The following is a 25,803-nucleotide window of genomic DNA, read 5'->3' as shown; positions in this document are numbered from 1 at the left end:
AGTATCTGACATGTGACATGTTAAACTGTAATGATCCCAGAGTAGGAAACTTTTAATTAACCAAATTATCAGATGATGTGTGTAAATCATCAAGTCATCTTGACTTTTTATATTATTGATGGGCAACAAAGGTTTCCAGTGTAATGATGAAGATGCCCTTTTCCTGTCAGACAGGTAATTTGACACAAGTATGACGATTTTTACTTATCCAGCTCGTAGTTTTCACAAATGTGATCCCCACAGGGTCTACAGATCTGCCTCTGGCCCAGCTGATCAGAACCAATGAAGACTATTGGATGACAGTGGAAACATCTTCAAGAACCACATGTAAGTCTAGTTGCCCCTAAACAGCATCTTTGGGATAAGTGACCTAAAGGCAATGACCTGTTTGATGGCTTCAGCTAAAACCTGTCTGTGGCCACAGTTAACAAAAAATTTACTGGTAACGTAATTTTGCATGTTTGTCCCCAAAAACCACATTTATTTGTTATTGGGATCCCCAAAATGGTACTTGTGTACTTGTACTTCAGTAGTCTGCAGACTGCAGTACTTGTCCTTGTGTTAGTAAGTCGGTATGTAAATAGTTTGATGAACAAACTATGATTTGTTTGGCCGAGCACAGACTTACCTGACAAACAAATGAGCTGTTGCCAAAGAAGCACTAACTGGCTGCTGAGTCGTCCAGGTTGAGACTCCACCTCCCCCACCTTTCCTCATGTGTGACTGTGAGGGATTGGAGGACAAAGGTAAACTGAGGTTCAAGATTCAAACAACTTTATTGATCCCATAGGGAAATGGTCTTGCGTTATTAAAGCTGCTCTCCAAATAAAAAAGGTAGAAAAGAAAGGAAAAACTTCCGCCAAACCAAGATCATAAACAAGTACAAACTACTGATCAATAAGTAAGAAAAAACCCAGCTAGAGGAGTAAATTAAATAAAAACAATATTATTTGTCCATTTAGTCCCTCTCCTTTTTACAGAAGGTGGGTGAGTTGAACAGTTTAATGGCCATTGGGAGAAAGAATCTCCTGTGTTGTTCTGTGGAGCACTTGACTGTGATCAGTGTCTGGCTGAAATTTCTCCTCTGTGCATCCAGCACGCAGTGGAGTGGGTGGGAGGGATTGTCCAGGATTGAGAGGAGTTTGGACAACATTCTCCTCTCAGCCACAACACGCAGAGGGTCCAGCTTCTCCCCCAGAACAGAACCAGCCCTCCTTATTAGTTTTTCCAGTCTGTTACTGTTCCCAGCCTCCATCCTCAAGAAAACAGGGTGTTTGCACCATAGTCGACATCTAGGTTTGTTCAGTGACTACTGAAGATCTTTTCTGAGTACTTTCACCAGATAAAGTGAAGACAGAAATCAGATTTTAGTCTTCCTACAGTTTAGGAACCATCCCAACTCTTTTGGAAATGGAATTTGTACAAATATAATCAGTGTGGATAAAACTGATGTAAACTTATCTAGAACTAAGTAAATGGCTGGATAATCTGTAAACTCTAGAGGAACATGAGACCAGTTGTTCAGGATGTCTGTCTTCAGATGTGAGCTGAAGGTGTCACTTCAGGAGAGTCATTTGTCTAGCAACTCCCACCCTCCAACCAGCAGGAGACCTCAGTAACTGCTTGATACTGGAGCACAATTGATCCAGTATTAAACTGCTACTGAGGACTTCTGAACCACAAAAGGAAGACACAAATTTAAGCAAAGAATAGAAACAGGTAGAGAGCAGTTCAAGTTTTTCTCCAAAATCCATTTACATTTACATTTAGTCATTTACCAGACACTTTATCCAAAGTGACTTACAAGCAACTTACAAAGTCCTATCAGAAAAGTGTTCACATTTCATGAGGTGCAAGAAAGAAAAGAAAGGATTTTTTTTCTTTAAGTAGATTTAAGTGCATAGAAAAGTGCGGAAGTGTTCTGTTTGCGGCAGTTTTTTTAATATTGGGAGTGAGTTTGCTGAGCGTGCAGAGTTTGGTAGCTCGTTCCACCATCGCGGGATCATTGCGCTGAAGAGTTTTGCTTGTTGTCTTCTGTGCTATGCTGGGTACACCAGACGTCGTTCGTTGGCAGAGTGCAGCGGACAGAAAGGAAGGATTGTTGACCTGAATGAGGGAAATGAGGTAACCAGGAGCTGTTGAGGTGATCTGTAAACAACCCCCCTCCCCCCCCCGCCACATACACTAACTTTCTTGCATATGTTGCAGCTGAAGTCCCTCACATTGGTGAGGTAGAGCAAAATGGGTTTTTTTGTTGATTAATTTTAACGCTCATTCTGTGTGAATTACACATTTCCTTCATCACACAATTCCAAAGCTGATATTTAAAGATGTTCATTTTCCTGTACTGTTTCAATCCACAATGAAATCCTTGTCTTCTCTGCATTTCATGGTGCCAGACCTCATTTGCATTGTTTGTGCCTTATATACAATCAAAACATGTACTCACCCATTAAACACCCACAGTTTGTGCATCTATAATGTTTTGGTGCCACAATAACATTTTATTTTTTATTTCAGGAACATATATCATCATCAATTTTGATGTGCCAGTTTTTAGCTAGAGAGAATGTAAATAACATTAAGGTAATAAAGTGAGACCATTGCAAATACTCGCAGAACAGTCTGAATGTTCCAACTTTATTCCTGGAATATCTTGAATCAGAACATATCGTAATAAATTCTGAATATTCACAGAATCAAGTGAGATTATTGTGAGACTGAATATTGAGAGAACTCAATGGGAATATTACAAAAATAAAGTCAGAAGATTCGGATTTGGGTTTGTTTGTGCGATGTAGCAGTTAAAGTCCTGTCAAAACTCCACAGGGAACCTTAAACTTTTTATTAAACATCAGCAAAAACAGGGCATTAGAGGCACTGTAATGAAACGAGGGAGGAACATATTTAACTTTAAAATGCAAATATGCAATAATATTGATTTATTTGAAACCTTCACCATTTCACACAGAAACCTGATCAACTCCAATTAGCATCACCAGTTAAACTGCAGCTCTGAGTCTCCAGATGTTTCATTGCAAATGCCATCAGACATGAAAATAAATGCATCACATGAGAAATAACTAGTCTGTCAAACTTTAGTTTAGTTTTCTTGTTTTCTACCAAAAGTTTGTTTTGTCCAGTTTCATTGTTTTATTCAGTTTGTCTCATTCATGATTGGTCTTCAGCTAGTGAAATATCCTCTCATCAGGATCAGGACATGGTTTATTTCCAGCCAGAAAAATGAAAATATGAATGAAATATCAAGGAAAAACAAAATGAGTGTTCTTAAAAGCTACTGGATCTCAATCTGAATGGAAAGTAACTTGACACACATTGTAACACACCTGGATCCCCAAAATACCCCCCCAAAACAGAACCAGATACAGAGAGGACTGTTTAATTTCACATACCCAATTTGACTGTGCCAATTTTTGCATCACTCCGGTTCCTGCTGTTGTTGCAAAGTTTGAATCAAAGTCAGCAGAAGAGATTTTTGTGTCAGGTTTGACAAACACAAAGAGATGACGTGTGCTTGGGTTCGCTAGTGATGTACCATTATGGTGAGTTAGGACATACAAAGTCTAGAACCACATACAGATTTCCTAACAGGGAGGAATGTCATAAGAACTACTTCCTTTTGGGTATAACCCAAGTTAAAATGTGAAAACTTTCATGTTTTCACTGTGAAGAATACCAGGAACATATGCTAGACACCAATGCAGGAGATATTTCAGTCCAGACCAGTATTGTCAGCTAACCGATGAAAACTGGAATCAGAGTCCTGTTGTCAGCTGAGTTTCAGGTTTTTATAAGGATAACTTTTTTATGGTTCCCTGCTGATCACATCTAAAGAAAAAAGCCTGACGTTTCTCCATAAAATTTTGAAACTAACCAGTTATCAAACCTGCATCATGTGATCAATATACTAAACAAAGATACTTGCCATCATTTTCCTGACGTTTCAACAATCTGTCACAGCTTTCTCCTGCACAGGGATCTTGTTGAACTTGTTTTCTGCCTTTATTGGAAATTTTACATTAGAGCGCGAACAGGAAACTCGAGCATGTGAGGGAGGAGGAATGACATGAAACTTAGGTTTATTGCCAGGCTAAAATCCTGAATCTATGAGTTGTGGATTTATGGCAGGTGCTATAACCATTTGGCTTCTATGGCACTAAGAACGGACTGGGCTTCAGAGAAATACCAGTCAGAACATAGACTGATTCTGAAGCTGCCGAAGTCCCCAACCAGTTGACCTACTTGGAAATGTTAAAAGCCAAAAATTAAATAATTTGATACAGGAATCAAAAGTTACCTTTTGCTGAGGAATTTTGTGAAATGAAGTCAAAAGGACATGGAAAAACTTAAATGAACCCATGATTCCCTATTCATCACTTGTTCCCAAAGTCAAAAATGAGCCTCTTCTGGTACCAGGAATAATGACATCAGCTGTACCTTTTTTAATGTCACATAGATTGTTCTGTGCAATTATAAATATTGATCCAGTTGATCAGATGCAAAAGTGCAACTCTGAGAGGCAGAAAAACAAAAAATGTTTAATCACAAAAACAATCAGCCAGCAATAAAATCTATAAAAATAATAGCAATTCTGAAGCTGAATTGACTTCTGCTCTCTCACATTCAGGAGTCTTCCTCCTTCAGATGTGCCCACCATTCGTACCTTCTTCAGTTCAGCCCAGCTGCATAAAACTTTTTTGTGTCGTTTCACATCTTTTACATGAATATTCCAGATGAAACAAACAATTAAAAAGGATCCGAAGCAACAAATGTCTAGTGAATGAACAGGGATCAAGTATACACAGTTTCCTCATCTCTAAACTCTCATCTTGGCACATGTTGACAAGACGTACATTTTCTACAAAGGCATTTGCTGGTGTCACAACTAGACTTGACCAGAGCAAGAACTAGAACCTGGAGGGAAACTTATGGTACTCCTGCTTTTTCAGAGGAAGAACATTTATACACCTGAGCACGGACTATTATTAGTCCGAGAAATCAAAACCTGAATTTTTCCAAATAATTTAATAGTGTCCAGCAGCAGCTTTGTTTAAATTCCAGCAAACAGAAACAGACACCACCTTCAACTTTGTGGTGTCACCTGGACCAGACCAGCATGAACCGGCTTGTACCAGAACAGGTCCCTCTGGTTCACATCAGGCTCTTGCGGTCTTTGGTGCTGTTAGAGGGGGTAATAGGGGAGAAGGAGTCTAGCTGTCGATACAATGCCCTAAGCTCCTTCACCTCCTCTAGCACCTCTTGGGCCTGGCTCCAGGCTCCCAGCGCATCCTTCAGGAGTCTCTCTGCTTCAGCACGAGATGCTTCAGCCAGCTCCTTTACCCTACCTCGCTCCACTTGCTCTCCCTCAGCCTCCCTTCGTACCTCCATTAGCAGCTGTTCTGTCTTCTTGAGCTTCTGGTTGATCAGGTCCTGCAGCTGGCTGATGGACGTCATGGTGTTGGTTTGCATTGATGCAGCTGAATGACACGTCATCTTGTTCTTAGCAGCTATAGTTTCTGAATGGGACAGCATCTCATCCATTGAGGCGCAGCGGTTTCTCTCTGCTGTCGTTAGACGTTTTCCAGGTTGAGGAGTCTTGGCAGGTGCTGGGTGTTCCCACACCACCGTCACCTCATGAGGAAGGCTCTGGGACTTCCCAGAAGCCTCTGCAGTCCTGGTAGAGAGAGTGCTGTCAGTTTTGGACCTGGGACAGACTGGACTAAGGTGGGACAGAGATTTGTCCAAGTCAACCCTAAAGCTTTTGTCATTGTTGGCTTCCTGAGACTTTGTGTCCTCCTCCTGGATCAGATCCAGAGTCAGCATCCCATCTGAGGAGGTGGTGGAGGCCTGAATAGAAGAGAGGATGATGCTGGTACCCAACCCTGATTTGGTTTTAACCATTTATAAGGAAAAGCTAAAGGTTTTCATCTATGTTCAGATGGCCCAACATAAATACAGTAATAAAATATATACTTTTGATGGACCTGGGTGAAGAGGACATTTTAACAGTTCACTAGGTCAGAGAGGCACACTTTGTGCATATAACTGGACAAACTAAGCTAGATAAGCATGCATAATGGACTACTGAGCTGTGGGGTTCAGATGAAACTTCCCATCAGGCCAATGGAGCCACAGCAGCTTAAACCTAAAACTAAAGCACTTTATTTTTTATGCCTCTATGATGCTGGGTCAAGCCACGAGCATTTACTCTCTGCTTGGGGGACAGCAGAAATATAAGCAGTTTAAAAGCAGGTCAAAAGCTCAGTAGGTTGTAGTCAGAGAATGGGGCCCAGCAGATCTTTGACGGCTTGGTCTGATACATAATTTAAGATCAACACTGGTTTTCCATAGGAGAGTTCACTTAATTTTGAGTTTACTGTAACTGTAAATTAATAGCTGCCAGCTATGTTAAATTCCTCAAGAAAAGCAGCTCTCAATATGAATATTTAAAGTTAAAATTTTTAATTTAATGTGTCTGTCAGTGTGAAATAGCCATAAATTATACAACTTCATAATATTATGTTTTGGTAAATATCCCAACTAAAATGATGCAGGCTATTTGAACAGAAGGCTTCCCAAAGAGGAAGGGGTAGGATGAGGAGGATGGTACTGACCACACCCAGCAGGTGACCTCTGGTTGGCAGTCGACGGTTGTGAGGGATCTTTACTCGATCTCGAGTCAGATGAGAAAGCTGAGAGTCTTCTACCGTCACCTGAAAACACAAACAGCACTTCAGGTAGAACATCAGGTTATTTCCAGGTATTTCCCTTTTTAAGAAGCAAAAATAAGCCAAAGCTTTCATGTGGAGTTGATGACATTAACAAAAACAGACTCGGTCCTGTGGAGGACTTAATTTGAACTCTAAAAAACTCTTCCAATGTCCACTGGAAACTGCTGTGATCAAACTGTGAACCCTTCTCTTTACAAATTAGTTTCACCGTCCACTTATTGACCTTTTTCCTCCAAACCTGTAATTGAATCTGGTGGTCTTTCTTAGGTGTGTTTGCAAAGGTAAAATTAAGATGTTTCTGTGTCACTAGCTTCTTTCTACAGGTGACTAACATGTTAGAATGTTACATGTTACAATTTTTGTGACAGCCTAATGTTGACCAGACACTATGAGTTTCAAACTGTTCCTTCACAGTTTGGTTGGTGTCTTTTAAAAAGCTTTTAAACAACTATGCAGGACAATCGCTGAAACTTGTGTTTGTATGGTTCTTCTCTGTCTCCCATCTTTTTCAGCATTCACTGTGTGAATTATTAACATAAAACAAAAATGTTTGTATTTTTTCAGCTTCAGCTGGTTCCAGAAAACCTGACTGGTGATAAGTTTAGTTTTTCCCAGTTTGACTTTAATGTAAGATATAAAACCCTTATTTAGACTGTTCCACGACTTCCAGGGTGAAACCCATGATGGACAAGGCTTCAGTCCTGTCTCCCAGCCTCTAACACAATGTGACAGTATTGATCAGAGCATTGATCAGAGTATTGACTTGTGACAAAAGGCGAAGGTTATTGACTGAACATTAACCAGCTGTTGTGTTAGAAGACAGCAGCTCCAACACTTTTTCTCTCAGTGTGGAAATTAACAAATTAACAGTCACAGGAAACAGACATGTAAAAAACACAATAAACATTATTTAGGGTCTGTTCTTGGTCTGTGTGCCTTCGACAGCATCAGTCTGATGACATTCACCATAAAAAACATATTAATATCAATTATTAATATGTCTGTATACATTCTTTTTATGCATAGGCTTAAGTAAATGTTGGGGAAACACAGTTCAGAAACTAAAGGAGTGTCTCATTTTAAATTAAGTCACCCACAATAAAGTCTCCACAGTTATTGTTATTATAGGGCTCAGAGTAACACACAGGCACCAGTTCACAGAATAGTTGTGTAACTTTACTTTTACCTGCTCCCAGGTTCTTGTCACTTACTTGCTCCTAACTTAAAGAGTAGATTATACAAATGCTTCACTGTCAGATCAATGGACATCAGTTTCTGATTTGTCAGACCCATTTTGCCTTTGTCTTTCTACATTTTTGTAGCATCTTTAAAGTGTTCATAGCTAATCTAAAAATTATGTTATTGGAGACGAAATGTGAAAATTTTACCTGTTTACATTTCCCAGAAATTCCCAATCAAATTAACTATCATGTCCCAATGAGCATGAATATATCACCTAAATAATAAAAGGAGTAGGGACAAAATCCAATTTGTTCAGACTGAAACCACCCGCTGTGGTCTTTCTACTGTTTTCAAAATACTACTGTTGCCACAATACACTGTTACTGTGTGAGGAGATTTGTTAAAATGCAGAATAACAGCAGAAAGATCCTTCAGACACTCAGCTTTTTGTTTTTCATCTGGGCAGTGGACCTAGGTCCAGATTCCTGTTCTTGGGGAGTCCAGACTCCTGAGGATGGGAGGATTATTATACTGGAACAATAGCTTTCTCACTGACAGCAGCAGCTCTGATTAATTTACTTAAACACAACTGGACACTCTTGTGTTTGAGTAAGAAATACCACTGAACATTGAATGGAGTCTAAGAGAAACCTGGTAAAAAAAATTACAGTTGAATGTAGGTGGTTTTGCTTCTGTTCACCTTCATTAATAAGGGCCTACTGGGTTGTGATATTATCTATTGGAAATTTTTTGATTATTTAAAAGACCATTATGAGAATTAACTACAGCTTTGCAATTTAAAACCTGCCTTCATTTAAACTGTGAAACTCATTTTAAAATGACTGTTTAGTCCACACACTGAAGTAAGGTCCAGAAAAATGTCTATTGCTTGTTTTCAACTTTCCCTTCAGATTTGATCTTCTAACAGGAACTATTACAGAAAACCAAACCAGCTGTAAATGAACAATGCCCTTGTGTTCAGCCCTCCTTCTGTGAAGACCAACTTGTGCAAAGACCAGCGAGTATACTTGCGCAAGTCCACCAAGCGAGAACACCCATTTGTTTTGGGGTGTTTTTTGTTTTAACTATGTGTTTTCAGCACATCCCTGTTCTCCTCTGCAGACACAGGACAGGCGCTCTCCTAGAAGACAACACATTACCCACCTGCACATGCTCACGAAGACCACCTGTCTGCAGTGAACAAGGCTGAGTTCATTCCAGCTTTTGTCTACACAGTCAGCTGTTCAGCTGCTTGCACTTACAGAAACCTGGATCACACCAGAGGACAGGTCCACCCCAGCTGCATTCTCCACCAATTTTTTCTTTTCTTACACTCCTCACCCATCAGGTCAGGGGGGTCGAACTGGACTTCTCGTCACTGACACCTGGCAGTTTTGATGGACAGCGCCCCTCAATAAATCGGTCATCCTTGGAGTATCATGGCATTAGGATTACATCACCGATTACAGTCCATGTGATTGTGATGTATCTACCACCAGGCCAGCAGGGGAACTTGTGTGATGAGCATGACGTGCTGCTGTCCCACTTCCCTGAAGATGGCACTCCTGTCCTCATCTTGGGAGACCTGAACATCCACCTGAACAAAACCTCAGGTGGCTGAGGTGTTTGCCCTTCTAAGCACGCTTGACCTGAGACTAGTCTCCACCCCCCCAACCCACAATCTGGTCCCCATTCTCACCCGAACTGCACCATAGGCAACATCTTGGTCAGTCCTTTGCATTTATCTGATCACTTCTCATGTTACACCACTCTTCAAATCTCTACACTGGCTTCCTGTAGCTGCTCGCATCAGTTTCAAAGCTCTGTCTCTTGTCTACAGGTTGATCACCTCAACATCTTTTGCTTACCTCACCTCACTCCTGTCCGCTGAGCTCTCCCGATGAATGATATCTGGTGGACCCAGCACCGCACAGAAGGCGCCAAACAAAACTCTTCAGCTCAGTGATCCCACGATGGTTGAACAAGCTACCAAACTTCCTATACACTTGAATTTTTTTAGCTTCCTTTCTGCTCCTTTTTGCACTTTGCTTTGATGTTTTCTCCTTGACTTAGATTTTTGCTGCCTTGTGAGCTTTTATCCAAAGCAACTTACAAGTGAGGACATTTGTAAGTCACTTTGGATAAATGTCTAAGTGTAGATGTACAGTGCTACAAAGAACAGAATTTTTCCTTGGGATCTCAGTGGACACTGACTGGCTAGTTGTCTCAGGACTCGGGCTGCAGAAATGACTAAAAACATAAAAAAAAAAAATGTACATATTACTTTCTGCAGTTTGTGCCTTATACATATTAAAATCCCAACCTTCAGAACAGACATAACCCCTTCAGGAACCAATAAAACATCCAGTGACAATATGGGTATCACTAGAACCTTGAATGCTCTCTTTGTCCATTAGAACCTCCTCAGTGAGCAGTAAAACCCAGGTTAAACACACATCTTTCCATTGAGCACTACAACATCCCAAAGGAATATAGAACCTCCTCAGTTAACACCCTTACTTCCTGAGTGACCATCAGAAGTTTGGGGAGGACCACAAGAACCTTTTCAGTGACAGCTACAAACTCCTGCTTGTCTGCTAGAACCTTATGTAGAGACCACTAAACCCATAAACAGTAACAAATAGACTTGTACTTGGCTCCATGTGGACTGGGATCAGGACAGGCTGTGTCACAAAAAGTTCTTGTGACACAGCCTGAGGTTCTGCTGAGACTGACTAATGCGTCTGCATCTGTACCTCATCCAGGATTCTATTTTTGGCTCTGGTGATGGTGCTGTTTAAGACGTTGATCCAGGACTCTTTCTCCTCTGGACTCACAGCAAGGAACACCAGGTTAGGAACCTAAAACCACATAAAACCACAGATTCACTCATCATATCAAATTAAATCAAAATTTGTTTATATAGCACTTTCCAACAACCAACAGGTTGACCAAAGTACTTTACAGTAAAAAATAAGAGATTTATAATGTGGAAAATGCAGAGATGTTATTAAACACAATAACCTACAGAACCACAGATAAATACTTTAAGTTCTAAAATGATATAAAATATCTAATAACCAATTTATAACCAATACCGATAAAATATCAGTAACAATTTTTGAGCTACCCAATCTAAATATAAAACGTACAATTAAAATACTGTAAGACAGGAAAGAAAATACAAACCAATCAATAAATAGATAAACATAAATAGATGAATAAAAACATAAATAAATATGGTGTCTTACTGCTCCACTAAATTAAATGCCTGCTTAAAAAAGGTGTGTTTCAGGTTCTAATTTAAAAAGCATTAAATCTGGGGCCAGAAGCAGTTGTATTGGAAGATTGTTCCAGAGGGTAGGTGCTACTACAGAGAAAGCATGGTCACCCCATCTCTTGTATCTGGTGTGAGGGCCTGTAGTTTCTACTCCTGTGAACAACATGAGCTAGTTGGCTTTAGTAGGTCAAATAAATAAGGTGGAGCAAGACCTTTCATTGCCTTAAAAACAAAAGTTAAAATCTTAAAATCAATCCTGAATTTGACTGGTAGCCAAAGGAGAGAAGATAAATCCGGGGTAATATGTTTATGCCTTGGAGTATTAGTTAAAAAAAACATGCTGCAGCATTCTGTACCAGCTGCAGACACGCTAATGATGATTTGGAAAATCCACTATATAATGCGTTACTGTGGTCCAATCGTAAGCTGATAAATACCTTTTCTGACTCCCCTCTGTTCAAAAATGTCTTAAGCTTTGACAGCAATCAAAGCTTAAAAAAGTGGACTTGACAACAGGGCTGATGTGATTTTCCAGGCTTAGATTGCTGTCCAGGATGACCCCAAGATTCCTCACATATTGCTTAATTAGTGGGGAAATTGACATCACATCAGTAGAAATGTTCAAATAAAAAAGAGATTGCAATGAGCCATTTTTTTGCAACAAGCGGTCGATAGATTTTAATGTCTTCCACATAACAGTGGAATGAAAGGCTCTTTTCCAGAATAGAGCCCAATGGGAGAAGGTATAGTGAGAATAGAAGTAGAACTAAAATAGATCCCGGAGGCACACCATTTTTTAATGGGGAGTAAGATGATGAGCTATCTTTTATTGTGACTGAAATAGACTTAACAGTCAGGTAAGATTTAAGCCATTTGTCCCACCATAAGCCCACCATATGAGCAAGGTGGGAGATCAAAATTTTTAGGATCTACTGTTTCAAATGTTGCAGTGAGGTCCTGCATCACTGAATAATGGTTGTCCAAGGAAAGCAAGAGGTCATTATGCACTTTCAAGAGGGAAGATTTAGTGCTATCTCTTGATCTAAAATATTATCCTTTTCAGTACAACATTCTCAAGAACCTTAGACAGAAATGACAGATTAGACACCGGTTAAAATTTGTCATTTCCATAGGTGTGAGATTAGGCTTCTTGAGAAGCGAACGAATAATGGCACGTTAAAAAGAAACTGGACATACCCCGAGCTGAGGCAAGAGTTAATAAATATAGTTAGCAGAGGGCCAATAGCACTAAACACTTTCATGAAGAGTGTGTTAGGAAGTACATCCAGCGCGCAACAAGTCAGAATTCTGCCTGTGGAAAAAACATCCTGTAAAGATACTAAAGAGACCGGAGTAAACTCAGTAATTGCAACAGAGCCAAGAGGCTCTCTAGGCAGGTCAATGGAAGAACCAGTCAAGCTGTTCTTGAGGACGCAACTTTGTCAACAAAGTAATGTAAAAATTCCTCACAATCTTCAACAGTGGCCTCAGCTAGTGGAGAAGGACCAGGATTTACAATAGATTCAATCATATTAAAGAGAATTCTTGGTTTGTTCTGGTTATTACGAAGTATGTTTGCTATTAACAGTGATTTTGCATTTTTAACAGAAGCTTGGTAAGTAGAAAGACAATCACTTAGCAAGAGCAACAACACCAGCAGCCCATCCTTCCTCTATTTCCTCTCTGCCTGCCAACAGATTCTTTTCAAAGCCACATGTATTATCATTTAACTAAGGTTCATGCTTGCTTTGAAGTTATTTCACCCTATATAGGCTACTGGAGGTAATGGAGTTGAACTCTAATAGTAATGTATCTGTCACAGCTGTGAGACTGCCTCATGTTGCCCTGGTTGATCAGCACTCTCTCCTCCATGCTCTGATTTCCTCCTCTCTACTCTACTTTCTCTACTTTCTCCTGGTCCCTAATCAGCCTCACTCTGTTCACCTGTTGGCTTCCTTTTTTATGCCCCATTCTGCTTTTCCCAACAACCAGCTACTCCCTGGCCATGTTACTCTGTATGGTAAAGTCTCACTTAAGTAAGGCCAGTCTTCCCCTCACTTCTCGGCCAGGTCCTCATTGTCATTGTTGTCCTACCCCCAGTCTACACTCTGAACTCTTGGAAAACCTCTGTTTATCTGCAACTTTGGTCTGAGGTTTGCTTTTGTTTATTTCAGTGTTTCAGTCTAGGCTTTAGTTATCTCCGCTTGTTTAGTCTTGGTCTTCCTGTTTTAGGTATGCTTTTGTGTTCTTCAGTTTGCCAGCACTTTATTTTCAGTTTGTTCACATCTGCCTCCCCTTAGTTCCTGTGTTAGTTTCTGTGCTTCCCCGACTCTGTTACTTTGGTTATCTTTTCCTTCCAGTGTGTTTTAAGTCATGCTCTGTTTTACTTTAGTCATTACTACCTGGGTCCACCATTAACCAAAACCCTGACAGTAGGATCTTCAGACAAGGACCCAGAGACGTGCAAGTGTTTTTTTTTTTTTTCTTCTTCCTCCCTCCAGCACCACCTCAGAGCCTAACACCCTAGCTTTACCAGCTCAGGACACTAGCCAACCGGATCAGTGCCTAGTCATTAGTCAACTTCTGGAGGATCTCTTCCACAAGATGGTGCCCTCCCGGGACCTTGCTACCTCCTGTGCTATAAGTCAGCGGATGGAGAGTATTATACTGTCTAGGCCTTGGCTACTGGACAGGGAGTCGGTGACCAAATTATTGGCCCAATTAAGGGCCTTCAGCAAGCAAGCAAAGCAAGAACGGGGACAATTTCCCCTAGCCCAGAACCCCTCACCTGTCCTGCACTCAGTCCTGGGTTGGGTAATACTTCTTCTTCCCCCGCTCCTATCTCTGCACTGACTACCAACACCTCCAGTTCGGGCCCCGGCCCTGCCCCTGCTCGCACTGCACCTGTACCTGCACCTACTTGTCCTGCACCTACCTCTGAACCCACTTGTTCCTGCTCCTGTCCCTGTTCCAGCTCCTGCCTCTGGCCCGGTCAACACCTCACCTGGCCCTGTCCCTGTTTGTCCTGTCCCTGTTTGTCCTGTCTGTCCTGTCTCTGTTTGCCCAGGTCCGGCAACCGGAGGGCTTCAGCCGTCGTCAGTATCTGTTCCATCTCCCATGTGCTCCGACTGGCTTTTCCGGTCCCCTCAATCACTGCTACTCCTCCTCCCGTAGATTCAGCTCTGGCCGCTGCAGGTTTCTTTTTTGGCCAAAATTAATTCTTCCGTCATTTGCCCGTCTAGCCCTCACTCTACTAGAGGTTGAGGAAAAAGTGTCCCGAGCCCAAGCCAATAATCCCGCTCCTTCCTCTTGCCCTGATGAATGTCTAGTCCCAGTCAGCTCAGATCAGGTGTCATTCATCTCGTTTGTTCTGTCACCCAGGTATCTCTCGTACCCTATTTGTGGTGCGACGGCGGTTCTGGTGGCCCACTATGGTCAAAGATGTCAGGGAGTTTGTTTTAGCCTGTCCAGTCTGTGCTCAGGCCAAAACCAGCCGCCACCCCCCGGACAGGTTGTTGCACCCTCTTCCCATCCCTGGTCGCCCTTGGTCTCATATCTCCATTGACTTTATTACCGGTTTTCCCCTATCCCAGGGCAACATGTTCATCCTCACGGTTGTGGACAGATTTTCTAAAATGGTTAAGTTCATTCCCCTGCTTTCATTGCCTACAGCTAAAGAAACCGCTGAAACCCTGATCAGGCACGTTTTCAGAATCCATGGTCTCCCCCGTGACGTCGTCTCCATATCAAAATTCTGGAGAGAGTTTTTTTTAGGCTGCCTGGTGTCTCTATCGGACTTTTCTCCTCCTGGTCCCAGAACATGACCAGGGTTGAGTACGCGCACAACACCTTACCATCAGCTTCCACAGGGTTGACTCCTTTCCAGGTAGTATATGTTTATACGTTGTCTAGGTAGACGAAGACAAATGTTTATAAGGAGGTTATCAACCTCCTTTATTTTAACTCCACAAGAGATTTATCTGTTCCCTCTGCACAGCCTTCTGTGCAGCGCTGTCGGCTGGCCTGGAGGATGGCTCGGGCTCGTACAAGAGATCCGCCAACAGATGCCACAGCCATGCCCCACAGTATCAGTAGGGCCAGCAAGTATGGCTCTCTATGGCGGATGTTCCCCTCCGCATCGAAAGTGGAAAGCTGGCCCCCCGTTTTATTGGTCCCTTTCCCATTGCTAAAGTCAACCCCGTAGCAGTGAGACTTCGCCTCCCCAGGTCACTCAGAATCCATCATGAGAGGGCCGTTGAAGGGGGGGGCTGTCACAGCTGTGAGGCTGGCTCATGTTGCCCTGGTGATCAGCACTCTCTACTCCCTGCTCTGATTTCCTCCTGTCTCTCTTCTTTCTCCTGATCCCTAATCAGCCCCACTCTGTTCACCTGTTTGCTTCCCTATATATGCCCCATTCACCCTTTGGTACTTGTGTATACGGACTGTGAACTTTGTGGAGTTCATGTTTAGAAGACAATTTTGCACAAGACAAAAGAAGAAGAGTTTGTGTTTTGTTTCTTTTCTCCCCTGGATCTTTTTGTTGGTACTTTCTATTTGTTTGTTACTTTGTTATTTTAGTTGTTGTGTTGTATTTTTCCAGACGCTTTTAGTTGTCCTCCTTTCCCGGCTCCTGTTGTTTGTAACCCTGCACTGTTTGGTTGCTGCTGCAGCACTACCATCTCCCCCACCACAATTAACTATTATTGCCTTCCATTCCAATGTTGTTCTGTTCCTTTCTGGGTCATACAAATCCCCGACCTTGATAGTATCAGGATCTGCTTCAGCTGTGATGTCCTGGCAATTAATTTTGCACTTTATAAACTCTGCTGAAAATTCTACCACAGTGGAATCTTGTGATGATATGATGGCAGCAGATTGAGGTGGGGGGCATATGAGGCAAAGGAGGTACAGTAATATCAAATAATACTGGGAAATGATCAAAGATACCAGCATAACATATTTCACTAATTGCGATAGGAATACCATCCATCACTGTGTGTTTATACCTTTATTGTTCTAGCACTTAAAAAACTCACAAATAGAGAGAGACAAATTTAAAAGAGAAGTTGCCCCCCCAGTCTGCAGGACACCTGTTCCGCAAACACTGAGACCATGCTGGGTATTTGTGTGCAGGCCTGTAGACATCTGCTCCACCTGTTCAGCAGAATCTCAGATTTCTAACAGGGACGTCCCAGTCCTTTTACCACAGAGTCTGATCCTTTATCTCCCACAGTAACTGTATACAAATCAACCTGTGACCCCTGAAATATCATCGGTTTACTCCTGAATTGGAATCTTTGTGCTTTCCACCATCAGGTGGCTGTAGGTAGGTGGACCCAGTTGTCCACAATCCACAGGGTCAGTGGTTCGATCCCCAGTCCCGGCTATGTGTCGAACTGTCCTGGGCAAGACACTGAACCCCAAGTTGCTCCCAGTGGGTCAGGTGAGCACCTGGCATGGCAGCCACCATCATGTGTGTGTGTGCGTGTGAATGAGAATCAAAAGTGTAAAGCCCTTTAGATAAAAGGGCTATATAAGTGGCTATTTAGTATCTACCATCTCCAACAGCTACTTCTGCTGAATTCTGAGCATTTGGTTTAAACATACAGAGATCAGCCACAACATTAGTACCAGTGGTCCTAACAATGTGATGGAGGACCAGGGTCAGCATGGCCGCTCTAAACATTCTGCTGCCATGCAACATGTGAAACATTGTGTATAGCGGTGGTAGAAGTACACAAACTCAGTACTCAATTAAAAATAAAAGTACTGGCCTAAAAGCATACTCTACTACATACATACTCTAGTACTACTACAAATGTTTTACTCAACTCAAAGTAAAAAGCAGATTGTCTGCATTAAAGTACAAACATGCTTTAGTAAGCGAACTGCGTATTTTAAAAATCTAAAGTTTTTAGAATTTGCACACTCCACAGGATTAAACCCACCAGGGTGTGTTTATACTGTGCCTGATTAGTGTATGATGGTATGACCTGAATGAAAGAATAACTGGGAGGATGTGACACTGACATGATAGGATCCTCCACAGTGAAGATTCATCACTCTGTTGGATTTTGTGTAACTACAGAAAAAGTCAGGGTTACAAAGTAGAGCATCTTCCCTCACCGGCAATCAGGTCATAAGCTCCAGGCTCTAGGCCACCAGCACTTTGACACAGTCAATGCACCATCAACACTGAGCATGAGAACCTGCTGCTGAATGCTTCACTCAAGTTAATGAATCCAGCATTTTACTCAGAGATACATTCACACTCTCCTATATCTCCTCTCGTGTGTGCAGACAGACTGACATACATACAGAATGACAGAAAAATGACTGATGGACAGATAGACGAGTGTACCGTGTTTCCTGGTGAGCTGCAGCGCTGCAGTCTGAACTTGCTGTGGTTCTTTTTGCTGCGACTCTTGTTCTTCCTGAGCTCCTCGCAGCGCTCATAGTCTGACAGGTCCAACACCTCGTCAGCCCGACCCAGCTCCTTCACCTGCAACACACACAGGTAACACAGGTCAGGGCTCCGCTCACTGACAGGACAGGTGACAGAGATGTCCACGTACACCTGAGAGCATCAGTTTCTCACTTTACATGCTGTTAATTTATGTTCACCTGAGCACTTAAGTCCCACCCATCCTGAGGGTGTCCATGTACCTGTGTTTTCTTTCCATAAAATATAAGCAGAGCAGGAATTTCTTCACTTGAAGAATAACTGCGGCAGCATTTGCAGAACAGAGAAAGAGTTTATTGTCTAATACTTAAATCAGGAGTTTTTAGAGACATCTCCGATATTTTTGCTCATTAAAACCAGTTCATCCCCAAAAGCTACAGTACAATCCTTCTGACACCGGACAGTTGTTAGTTCAATGTCCAACACTGCAAATAGGTGCACAGCACTAATCATAAAAACAATCCCATTCAACTAAGGAAAGAAGAGTAATAAAAAATAGATGTTTTTTATTTACAGATGATGTGATTTAACCATGAAAAGCGATTACAATAAGTATTTAAATTGTTTTATTTTTACCATTATCATTTTATTTCCATACTATTTCAGGTCCTAGAATCTCTGTTTAAATGAAGGATTTTTAACGTGTTGTCTTCCTTATGCTAAAAAGCAGGAAGTAGGTAAAGTAGAAGTAAGTGCATCTTCCCTCCTGCTGCAGGGTTTTGTTGAAATCAATGCTGAATGGAAACCATCTCTGTGACCATCTTTGGATTTGAAAAGGATGTTGTTTACATGATGAGTTAATACAATTGTGATCTTAGAATAGAAGAGTTAATGTTTCCTCATCTGAAACAGTTCAGTTCCCCAACATGTTCTGGAGGCCTATAGAATTGAGCAGGTATCAGTCTTGTTGTTGAAGCGTCAGAGCAGAACTGATCCTCAGATCTGAGCTGCTCTGATCTGTGTTTGGTCTCTGGTTTCTGTTTCCACCCGATGCAGGAGTGCAGAGCAGTTCAGGGTTGGGTTGGGTTGGGTTGGGGGGGGGGGTTCTGCAGGTAAACGTCAGCTCATTAATCTCCATGGAAACAGCATCCATTATTAATTTGTGTTAAACTGAGACTTCCTGGGAGACAGGCCACACTGATCTTTATATGGCAGTGTGGAGACTTGACAGTCAGACCTCAAAACACTGACAGATCTACACTGAACACTGGTCATACCTGATATACACAACATAATAAATGTATCTGTTCATTATATTGGACTGTTGGAGCAACTTATTGATATCTTCCAACAAGGTAAACCTGTTTACCAACTATAACCACACACTATTATAACATCCATCCATTATCTGTAACCTCTTATACTGTTCGTGGGGAATTGAGTCTATCCCAGCTGTGACAGGATGAAAGGTGCACAGGTCTCCAGTCCGTGTCAGGGCCAAAACAGAGAGACAAAACAGACAACCATTCACTCTCAAAAGTTTCCCACCTAAAGGCAATTTAGAGTCACTAATGAACCTAACATGCATGTTTGTGGACTGGGAGGAAGCCATAGGGAAATTCCACACAGAAAGGCTGCAGCCTGCCAGGGATTCAAACCAGAGACCTTCTAACTGTAATGATGCAGTGCTAACCACTCCACCACTGCGCTGTCCCCACTAATAAATTAATAAAAAATAAAAAATAAAATAACCAATCCTTAGCGTATATAAATAAGTGAGGAAAGCTGCAGGTAGAGAACAGTGCAGCTTATCAGTGTCAGTGAAACAAAGACTTTCTACTGTCTGGACACAGTTTTAACGTCTGTCTGCTCAGACTGATAATCCACTGTGTGTTTGTGACCATGATAATCTGTATTAATCCTCTATAGCATCAATGTCACACATGACCATGATATGTAGACACACAACATTATATGTACACCTGTCTGCATGACACAGTTTAAATAAACCCATTAATCGTTTAGTCCATGAAAATTATATTACATACAATGGCAATGACCTTTTTTGGCTGTTTCAGTTATAAAATGTCTCAAAGCGTTAAAGGTCCAAATTAAAACATTTACAATAATTTGCAAAAACTCAAAACATTAGAGGGCCTACAATAAATCGCTTTGGAACACCAACAACAGTATTTCCACATAAATCTGGTAAATTACCATTAATTCCTAACAAAACCACCAAATGTGGAAGCTGAATAAAATAAAGCATTTGCTTCAAACCTTAAAGTCAGATTCAACAAACACGAAGACAAAAATAACCTAACTCTAATGAGATCCCATCATAAACAACTAATATTTAATCCATAAAGTAAAAGATCAATTAATTTAGGGAAGCAAAAGCAAGCTTCCTGTGTAAACAGGTCTAACTTTAATTTTCTGTGAAATTAAATGTTAAGTGTGGGGGCTGTGGTCCCACGAAGCCATGCCCTTTAAATAAATTGGATTTTAGTCACAGTTACCAGCTTGGCTGTAAGCATTTGTCCCCACACAGCATAGAAAGGTCAGAGGTCAGCACAGTCACTCTCTCTCTCTGGTTATGTAAGCAGCTCCTCTGAACTGAATATTGATGATCAGCAGAGTGACGACAGCAGAATGGGTTACTGCAGCCTGAGGGGACGACTGACCTCACCGAGTCTGTGGACACGTCTTTATTTGGTTCAAAGCATCTTTAAAAGCATCTTCAAAAGCGCAGATGTTTCTGCACCATTAGGACAACTGAGGTTTTATGTGTCTAACTATAATGTTCTCCTCTGGTCCTGGTGAAGATTCTTAAATACACAAATCCCAAATGTAAAATCATGAGTTTCTGAATTGTTATTGGAAACAAAACATCATCTAATGAATCATTAATTATATGATGGAAAAACTAAAGCTGCTGCTCAAACTAAGAGAGGAAGAGACATCGACAGTTAGAGGAAGTATTTCAGTCCAGTTTGATTCATTTAGCACAAGCTCACAGCAGAAGTCGCCTCAAGGCTCTTTAGATTATGTTATATTTATTCTGGTAAATGTGTGTGTGTGTGTGTGTGTGTGTGTGTGTGTGTGTGTGTGTGTGTGGGCATGTTTAGCCATAGGACCAGGGTGTTTTTTCTATACTACAGGATTTAAGTGCAGCTCAAAGTAATAAACAAAGTTATTTGTTCTGTATTTATTCTATGCACCACATTCACACATTCACAGCTATAGACAAACCAGCTGTGTGTGGACACATTTCAGCTTAAAAGGTTAGGTTAGAATCAGGTTTGGGCTGGGGGAGGCAATTTTTAACTTTATTTTTATAGCGCAAATTATGTCGCAGAACAGTAAAACGACAAGTACGTCTGTGTAGTTTCTCTGCTATCACATGAGGTTCCTATTTCTGCTTAAACAGGAAGTCAAGCCGCTGACCGAACTTTACACAAACCAAATTGTTACCACAAACAGAAACACTGTGAACGCCGACAACAGCAAAGATGCTCAGGACTGAGAGATGTCCTAATTTGGTGGTGAAACCGTTTTCATGAAGCGTCAATTGTTACATGACATTGATACAGTAAAGTGACAGAGAGGAAGTGCAGAAATAATCAATGCTAAAAACGGACGCTCTGACAAACAAACACTGAGGCAGGAACAGGAACACACCACAGGACTGAAACTGTTGAGTGCTGCAGCTAAAGACTAATGCAATTACTGATTAATCTGCTGATTGTTTCCTCAGTTCATGGTGTTAAATTAATGTGAAAAACCCAGATATTCACTTTACTGTGGCAGAAAACAGTCACAGCAGAAAAAGGAGTCGTTTAACAAACATTAACTGTATGAAAACATTTTTAAATAAAACCAAAGGTTAAAATGGCCACTCTATAGATGTTTCTTGTAAGGGTTCTCCAAAAACTATAATAAACGGACAACAGACAGTGAATATGTTTAAATAGTCACCCTAGGGTTCGGATACAATCTTCTGTATTTTATTATAGGTTCTACCAAGGCAGTCACTGACTGTAGTTTGAGGTTCCACCTGGTAATAACTGATAAATAGAATTTGTAGATGGTAAAAGTTTTGATATTTGTTCTGTTCACTGGTTTTTACTGCATATAAAGTGATTCAGTACATTATATGCAGTAAAGTGTGCTTGGGGGGGGTGTTAATGACAGAAGATAAGTTCTACTGTGGAGTTCTGATGATGATAAAGGTTCTATGACCAAGTTCTGTCCTTAGCTCCAGCAGTGAAACCCGAGCTCTCTGTGTGTCTGCAGCTCAGGCTGAAACTCGACTCCTGAGGAACACTGACTGTAGAAAGTGGAGGAGAAACTTTCTGTTTCCAGTCAGAACCAACACAACAACAACAAATACAATGTGGAGTACTCACAAGTACTCTGAAGTACTCAACCATAAATGTTTGTTTTGATTAGTCTGTTTAAGTATTTGAATTTTTCCTTTCAAACTTTATGGAACACAGGTTGGTTGAACTTTCGACAGTAAAGAACCTCGAACTGTCTCTAAATGTGTGCCTGTAAGTAAATTAATCAGTCCAATGATGAGTGAAGCCCACCTGCAGACATGGTTTTAGCATCAATCTCTATGACTTAACAACCTGCCTCATGAATACAGAGCATCACCTGCTATCAGCTCCGAACAAGGGGATGGCAGTCCATGGTTTCTATAATCGGGTGTGTGTCACCTGTAGGCCCTGCCCCTCTTTTTACCTACCTCTTTCTCGCTGATGAAGAGCTGATTTCCTCTCAGAACCACGAAGCGGTTCTTCCAGATCTCTCTGAATATCCCTTTCCCACAGAACTTTCGGATCCAGCCAACTTTATCAGGCTGAACGGTCTGCAGCACTGAGTCCTGTGGACCCTGAAACAGCAAACGGATAAAATCAAAAAGCTCTGATTAAAGGACTGAAACAACCTTTCAGCTCAGATTCATGAGCTTGGGGTAGAATTTTAACCCCCGGCCTTCTGCATTCCAACCCAATGCTCTACCACTGAGCAAATCCCCGATAAATAAAAAGTATTTAAATAAAAACAAGATAACATTTAATGTACTTTAAATATAACATTTTAATCCATAAAAAAAATTATAATTAATAACAAACGTTGTGTCCAGACTTTGATGCCCCTGTTCCAACAGAAGCTTTGGACAGGACCTGAATGTATCACACTGATAATTATATGGATTTTTTCATACTTCTATAAACAGTTTGCAGCTTTTAGTGAGATGATGTGCAAATGTGCGATGCTCATTTCACACTTAGTGTTACAGGTGTTTGTTTCCTTCTCCTGAATAAAAAACCGGATTTGATAAATCACATATATAAACTGTGCAGAGAATAAATGTAGGAGCAGTAAATCACATTGATCAAAACTGAAAACGTACAAATACGTGACTCAGAAACATTTTACTGCAGTACTTGTATTTTAATGTTTTACTTCCCTCTTCCTACATGAACACGCACAATTTCAATACCCCCGGCTCCCGCAGGACGAAACCCGTGCGAGTAAAAACGGACTGTTCACAGAAAGTCCCTTCTCGTTGGTGATGTCTTGAGACGTGCCGTGCGGGCTCAGGTTAAAGTTCGGGCTGTAAAATGAGTTCAGCTCCTTAAAACAGTGAAACCGGAGCCGCTCAATACGGATATTACTTTCCTGTCATAACCATCCCGTTCCCAGTACCGCCTGTTTAAATTTAACCGGTTTTACCCGTTTAGACCCCAAATGTTCTCACTTTTAATCTATTTCTTCTAAATCATTAAAACGCCCTTATTCTGAAAACCGGACGTTCTGTTTTATTCCAACCATCACCTGCGGTCCCTTCAAAATAAAGGCTGAGCTCGGGCTTTTGTTCCTCGAGCTCCGATGTAACGGTACAGACCGTGCGTCACGAGCGGCCCGGTCCCGGTAGCACTCACCCGTTTCCCTGAGCTGGTCTTCTTCATGCTGCCGGCGGCGGACCGCTTGCCCGGGAGCTCCGTTATTTGTGCAAAAGCAGCGGCTCAAAGCAGATAAAGTCCAGCTCCACGGATCTTAGATCTTGTTCCTCGGTGTGATGCGTTCGTCGCCCCGCTGCTTGCTGCTGCTGCCGCGGGCTCCGCTGCGCTCTGACCGGACATGAGCCGCTCCGGGACTCGGTGTCCGGTTACTCCTCCTTCTCTTTCGGACCGGCTCAGCGGCTTCACAGCAGCCTCGCAGCGCCCCCCTCCGGTGGAAATCTCTCGTATTACGTGGCCAAAACTATGCATTGGCGTATTATGTCAACCCCATGATGAAACAAGTAACATTCACAGAATGGGGAAACAACGGGTACTCTTGATGTGACGTCACTGTGACGTTTGCCCTTGTGACCCACTCGTCCATCATTAATTAATACAGATAGGTCCTACACGGACTGGATATCTGCTGGAGAAATCCAGTCAAAAAAACTTTCAAATACCTATGTCATTCTTCCACGTACACATGATTGTCACATGCTATATATATGTATAGGGCTTCTTCTTCAATGAATCCACCATTTGTTAGCAGCTGTAATTTTAATTTCAAATTTTCAAAATTAAAAAAAAAACATGAGCAGCTTCAGTGTTTCTACTCCTAATGCTAACTGTTGGTATCTGAAATTGACTGGTCATATTATGAATTGTGGATAATAGTCACAGTCTATTTTGGGATATCTGGATTTTTTTTCTGAAATCTGAAAGAACTGCACTGTGAATATCTGAAAAAGTTAATTTCTTCCAGTAAGGAAGTGATTGTGGACATTTAGTGGAGTATTTAGTTCCCACTTTTACCTGTGCGGATGATTATTTGACAGAAATCATCATAACCAAAACCACATGTCATGTAACAAAACGTGTCAACCCAGAGCAAAATCCTGAGCTTTGAATGTGAAAATTATGCATCTTCCTGCACCTCCTCCTGTTTGTCAGAAGCTGCTGGACACAAAACACACATAACTAATTCAGGAAATGTGTGACGATTAAACATGAAGTGTGTGACCCAGGACTCAGATCTGGATCAGTGAGATCTGGTTGTTGGCAGATGTTCTGGGGCTAAACCCTGATGTGGGGTCAGTCTCTGATCATGAAACTGGGTCAGAGCGAGAGATGGAGGCTGATCTGCAGATTATCCTGGGACACAACTACATTTAACCGCATCTTTTCTTTGTGTCTCTCTTTGTCTTTAAGCACCTCATCAGAGCTTAACTACTTTCATTTACTGTACATTGTACATCTACACAAAGTTTTGTTAAAAGGCCTGGGAAAGGTTTATCCTGCAATTCAACTAAGCTGCTGAATGTTTGTTCCCTTTAAAACCAAGGAAACATTCATGAATTGTTCATTCACTGCTGGACATTTTGTCAAACACAAATACTGAGTGACCCAGACAGACAAAAAACAACCACAGATTCACTTAAATGAACAGAAAGACACAAACCTGGAGATAAACTGATGCCAAAGACCAAAAAGAATCAGAGACTTCAAACGTGAAAAAACACACAAACCTGAGGAACCAAAACTGGTCCCAGAAACTCAAAGAGGAGAGAAACCCTCCTTTCAAACAGCTGATGTGAACACAACAACACTGAAGATCAAGGTCTGGTTTAATGGGGACAACTCCACACACTATGTGTTAAATATACTTTGAACTAAACCACCATCTTCTCTGACTTCAAACCTCAGGGTTAGGCCCTGGCTGAAAGTCAGTCTCCCTTATATTGTTGTCCTGGTTATTACCTTATTCAGGTTTACAGTCCCTCCCATTGAGCCCCTGCTGGTCCCATAGCCACAGTAAAAGATCCTCGATGGTGGAATGAGCTTCAAACTCTGCACACTCAGCAGCATCACTCCCAATATTCAAAAAAACTGCTGAACAAGGAACGTTACTGCAGCTTTAAACCTCTCATATTCTTCAACATTTATGACTATTTATGAAGTATTGTGAACTATAGCTACAAAGTGAGAAAAAATATGTTCAAATGAACATACATTTATGTCTGTGTTCTGCTCCTAGCTCTGAGAGAGCAGCTCATTTTAGTGTGGCTGACTCTGCTGCCTCCTGCTGACACAAGTCTTCAAAAAACAAGAACTGTTCCAGAATCAGACTAGCTACAGAAGGTTTTCTTGTTGTATGCTGCTTTTGTAACTTTTCTT

General features: G+C 41.5%; 1 protein-coding gene across 1 annotated transcript; it reads right to left on the bottom strand.

Annotated features, from left to right (window-relative positions):
- Window positions 1–4,440: 4,440 nt before the first annotated feature.
- plekho1b (pleckstrin homology domain containing, family O member 1b) lies at window positions 4,441–23,928 on the bottom strand. Its single transcript, XM_067510914.1, has 6 exons — window positions 23,569–23,928; window positions 22,368–22,514; window positions 17,576–17,716; window positions 10,691–10,795; window positions 6,636–6,734; window positions 4,441–5,868 (listed from the first exon to the last, which is right to left on the bottom strand). The coding sequence occupies exons 1-6, from the start codon at window positions 23,593–23,595 to the stop codon at window positions 5,173–5,175; spliced, it is 1,215 nt and encodes a 404-aa protein (XP_067367015.1). The 5' UTR covers window positions 23,596–23,928; the 3' UTR covers window positions 4,441–5,172.
- Between the last annotated feature and the right edge of the window lie 1,875 nt (window positions 23,929–25,803).

Source organism: Channa argus, chromosome 7 (genome assembly GCF_033026475.1).
Source record: "Channa argus isolate prfri chromosome 7, Channa argus male v1.0, whole genome shotgun sequence".
NCBI lineage: Eukaryota > Metazoa > Chordata > Actinopteri > Anabantiformes > Channidae > Channa > Channa argus.
This window is presented reverse-complemented; position numbering and strand designations above follow the sequence as displayed.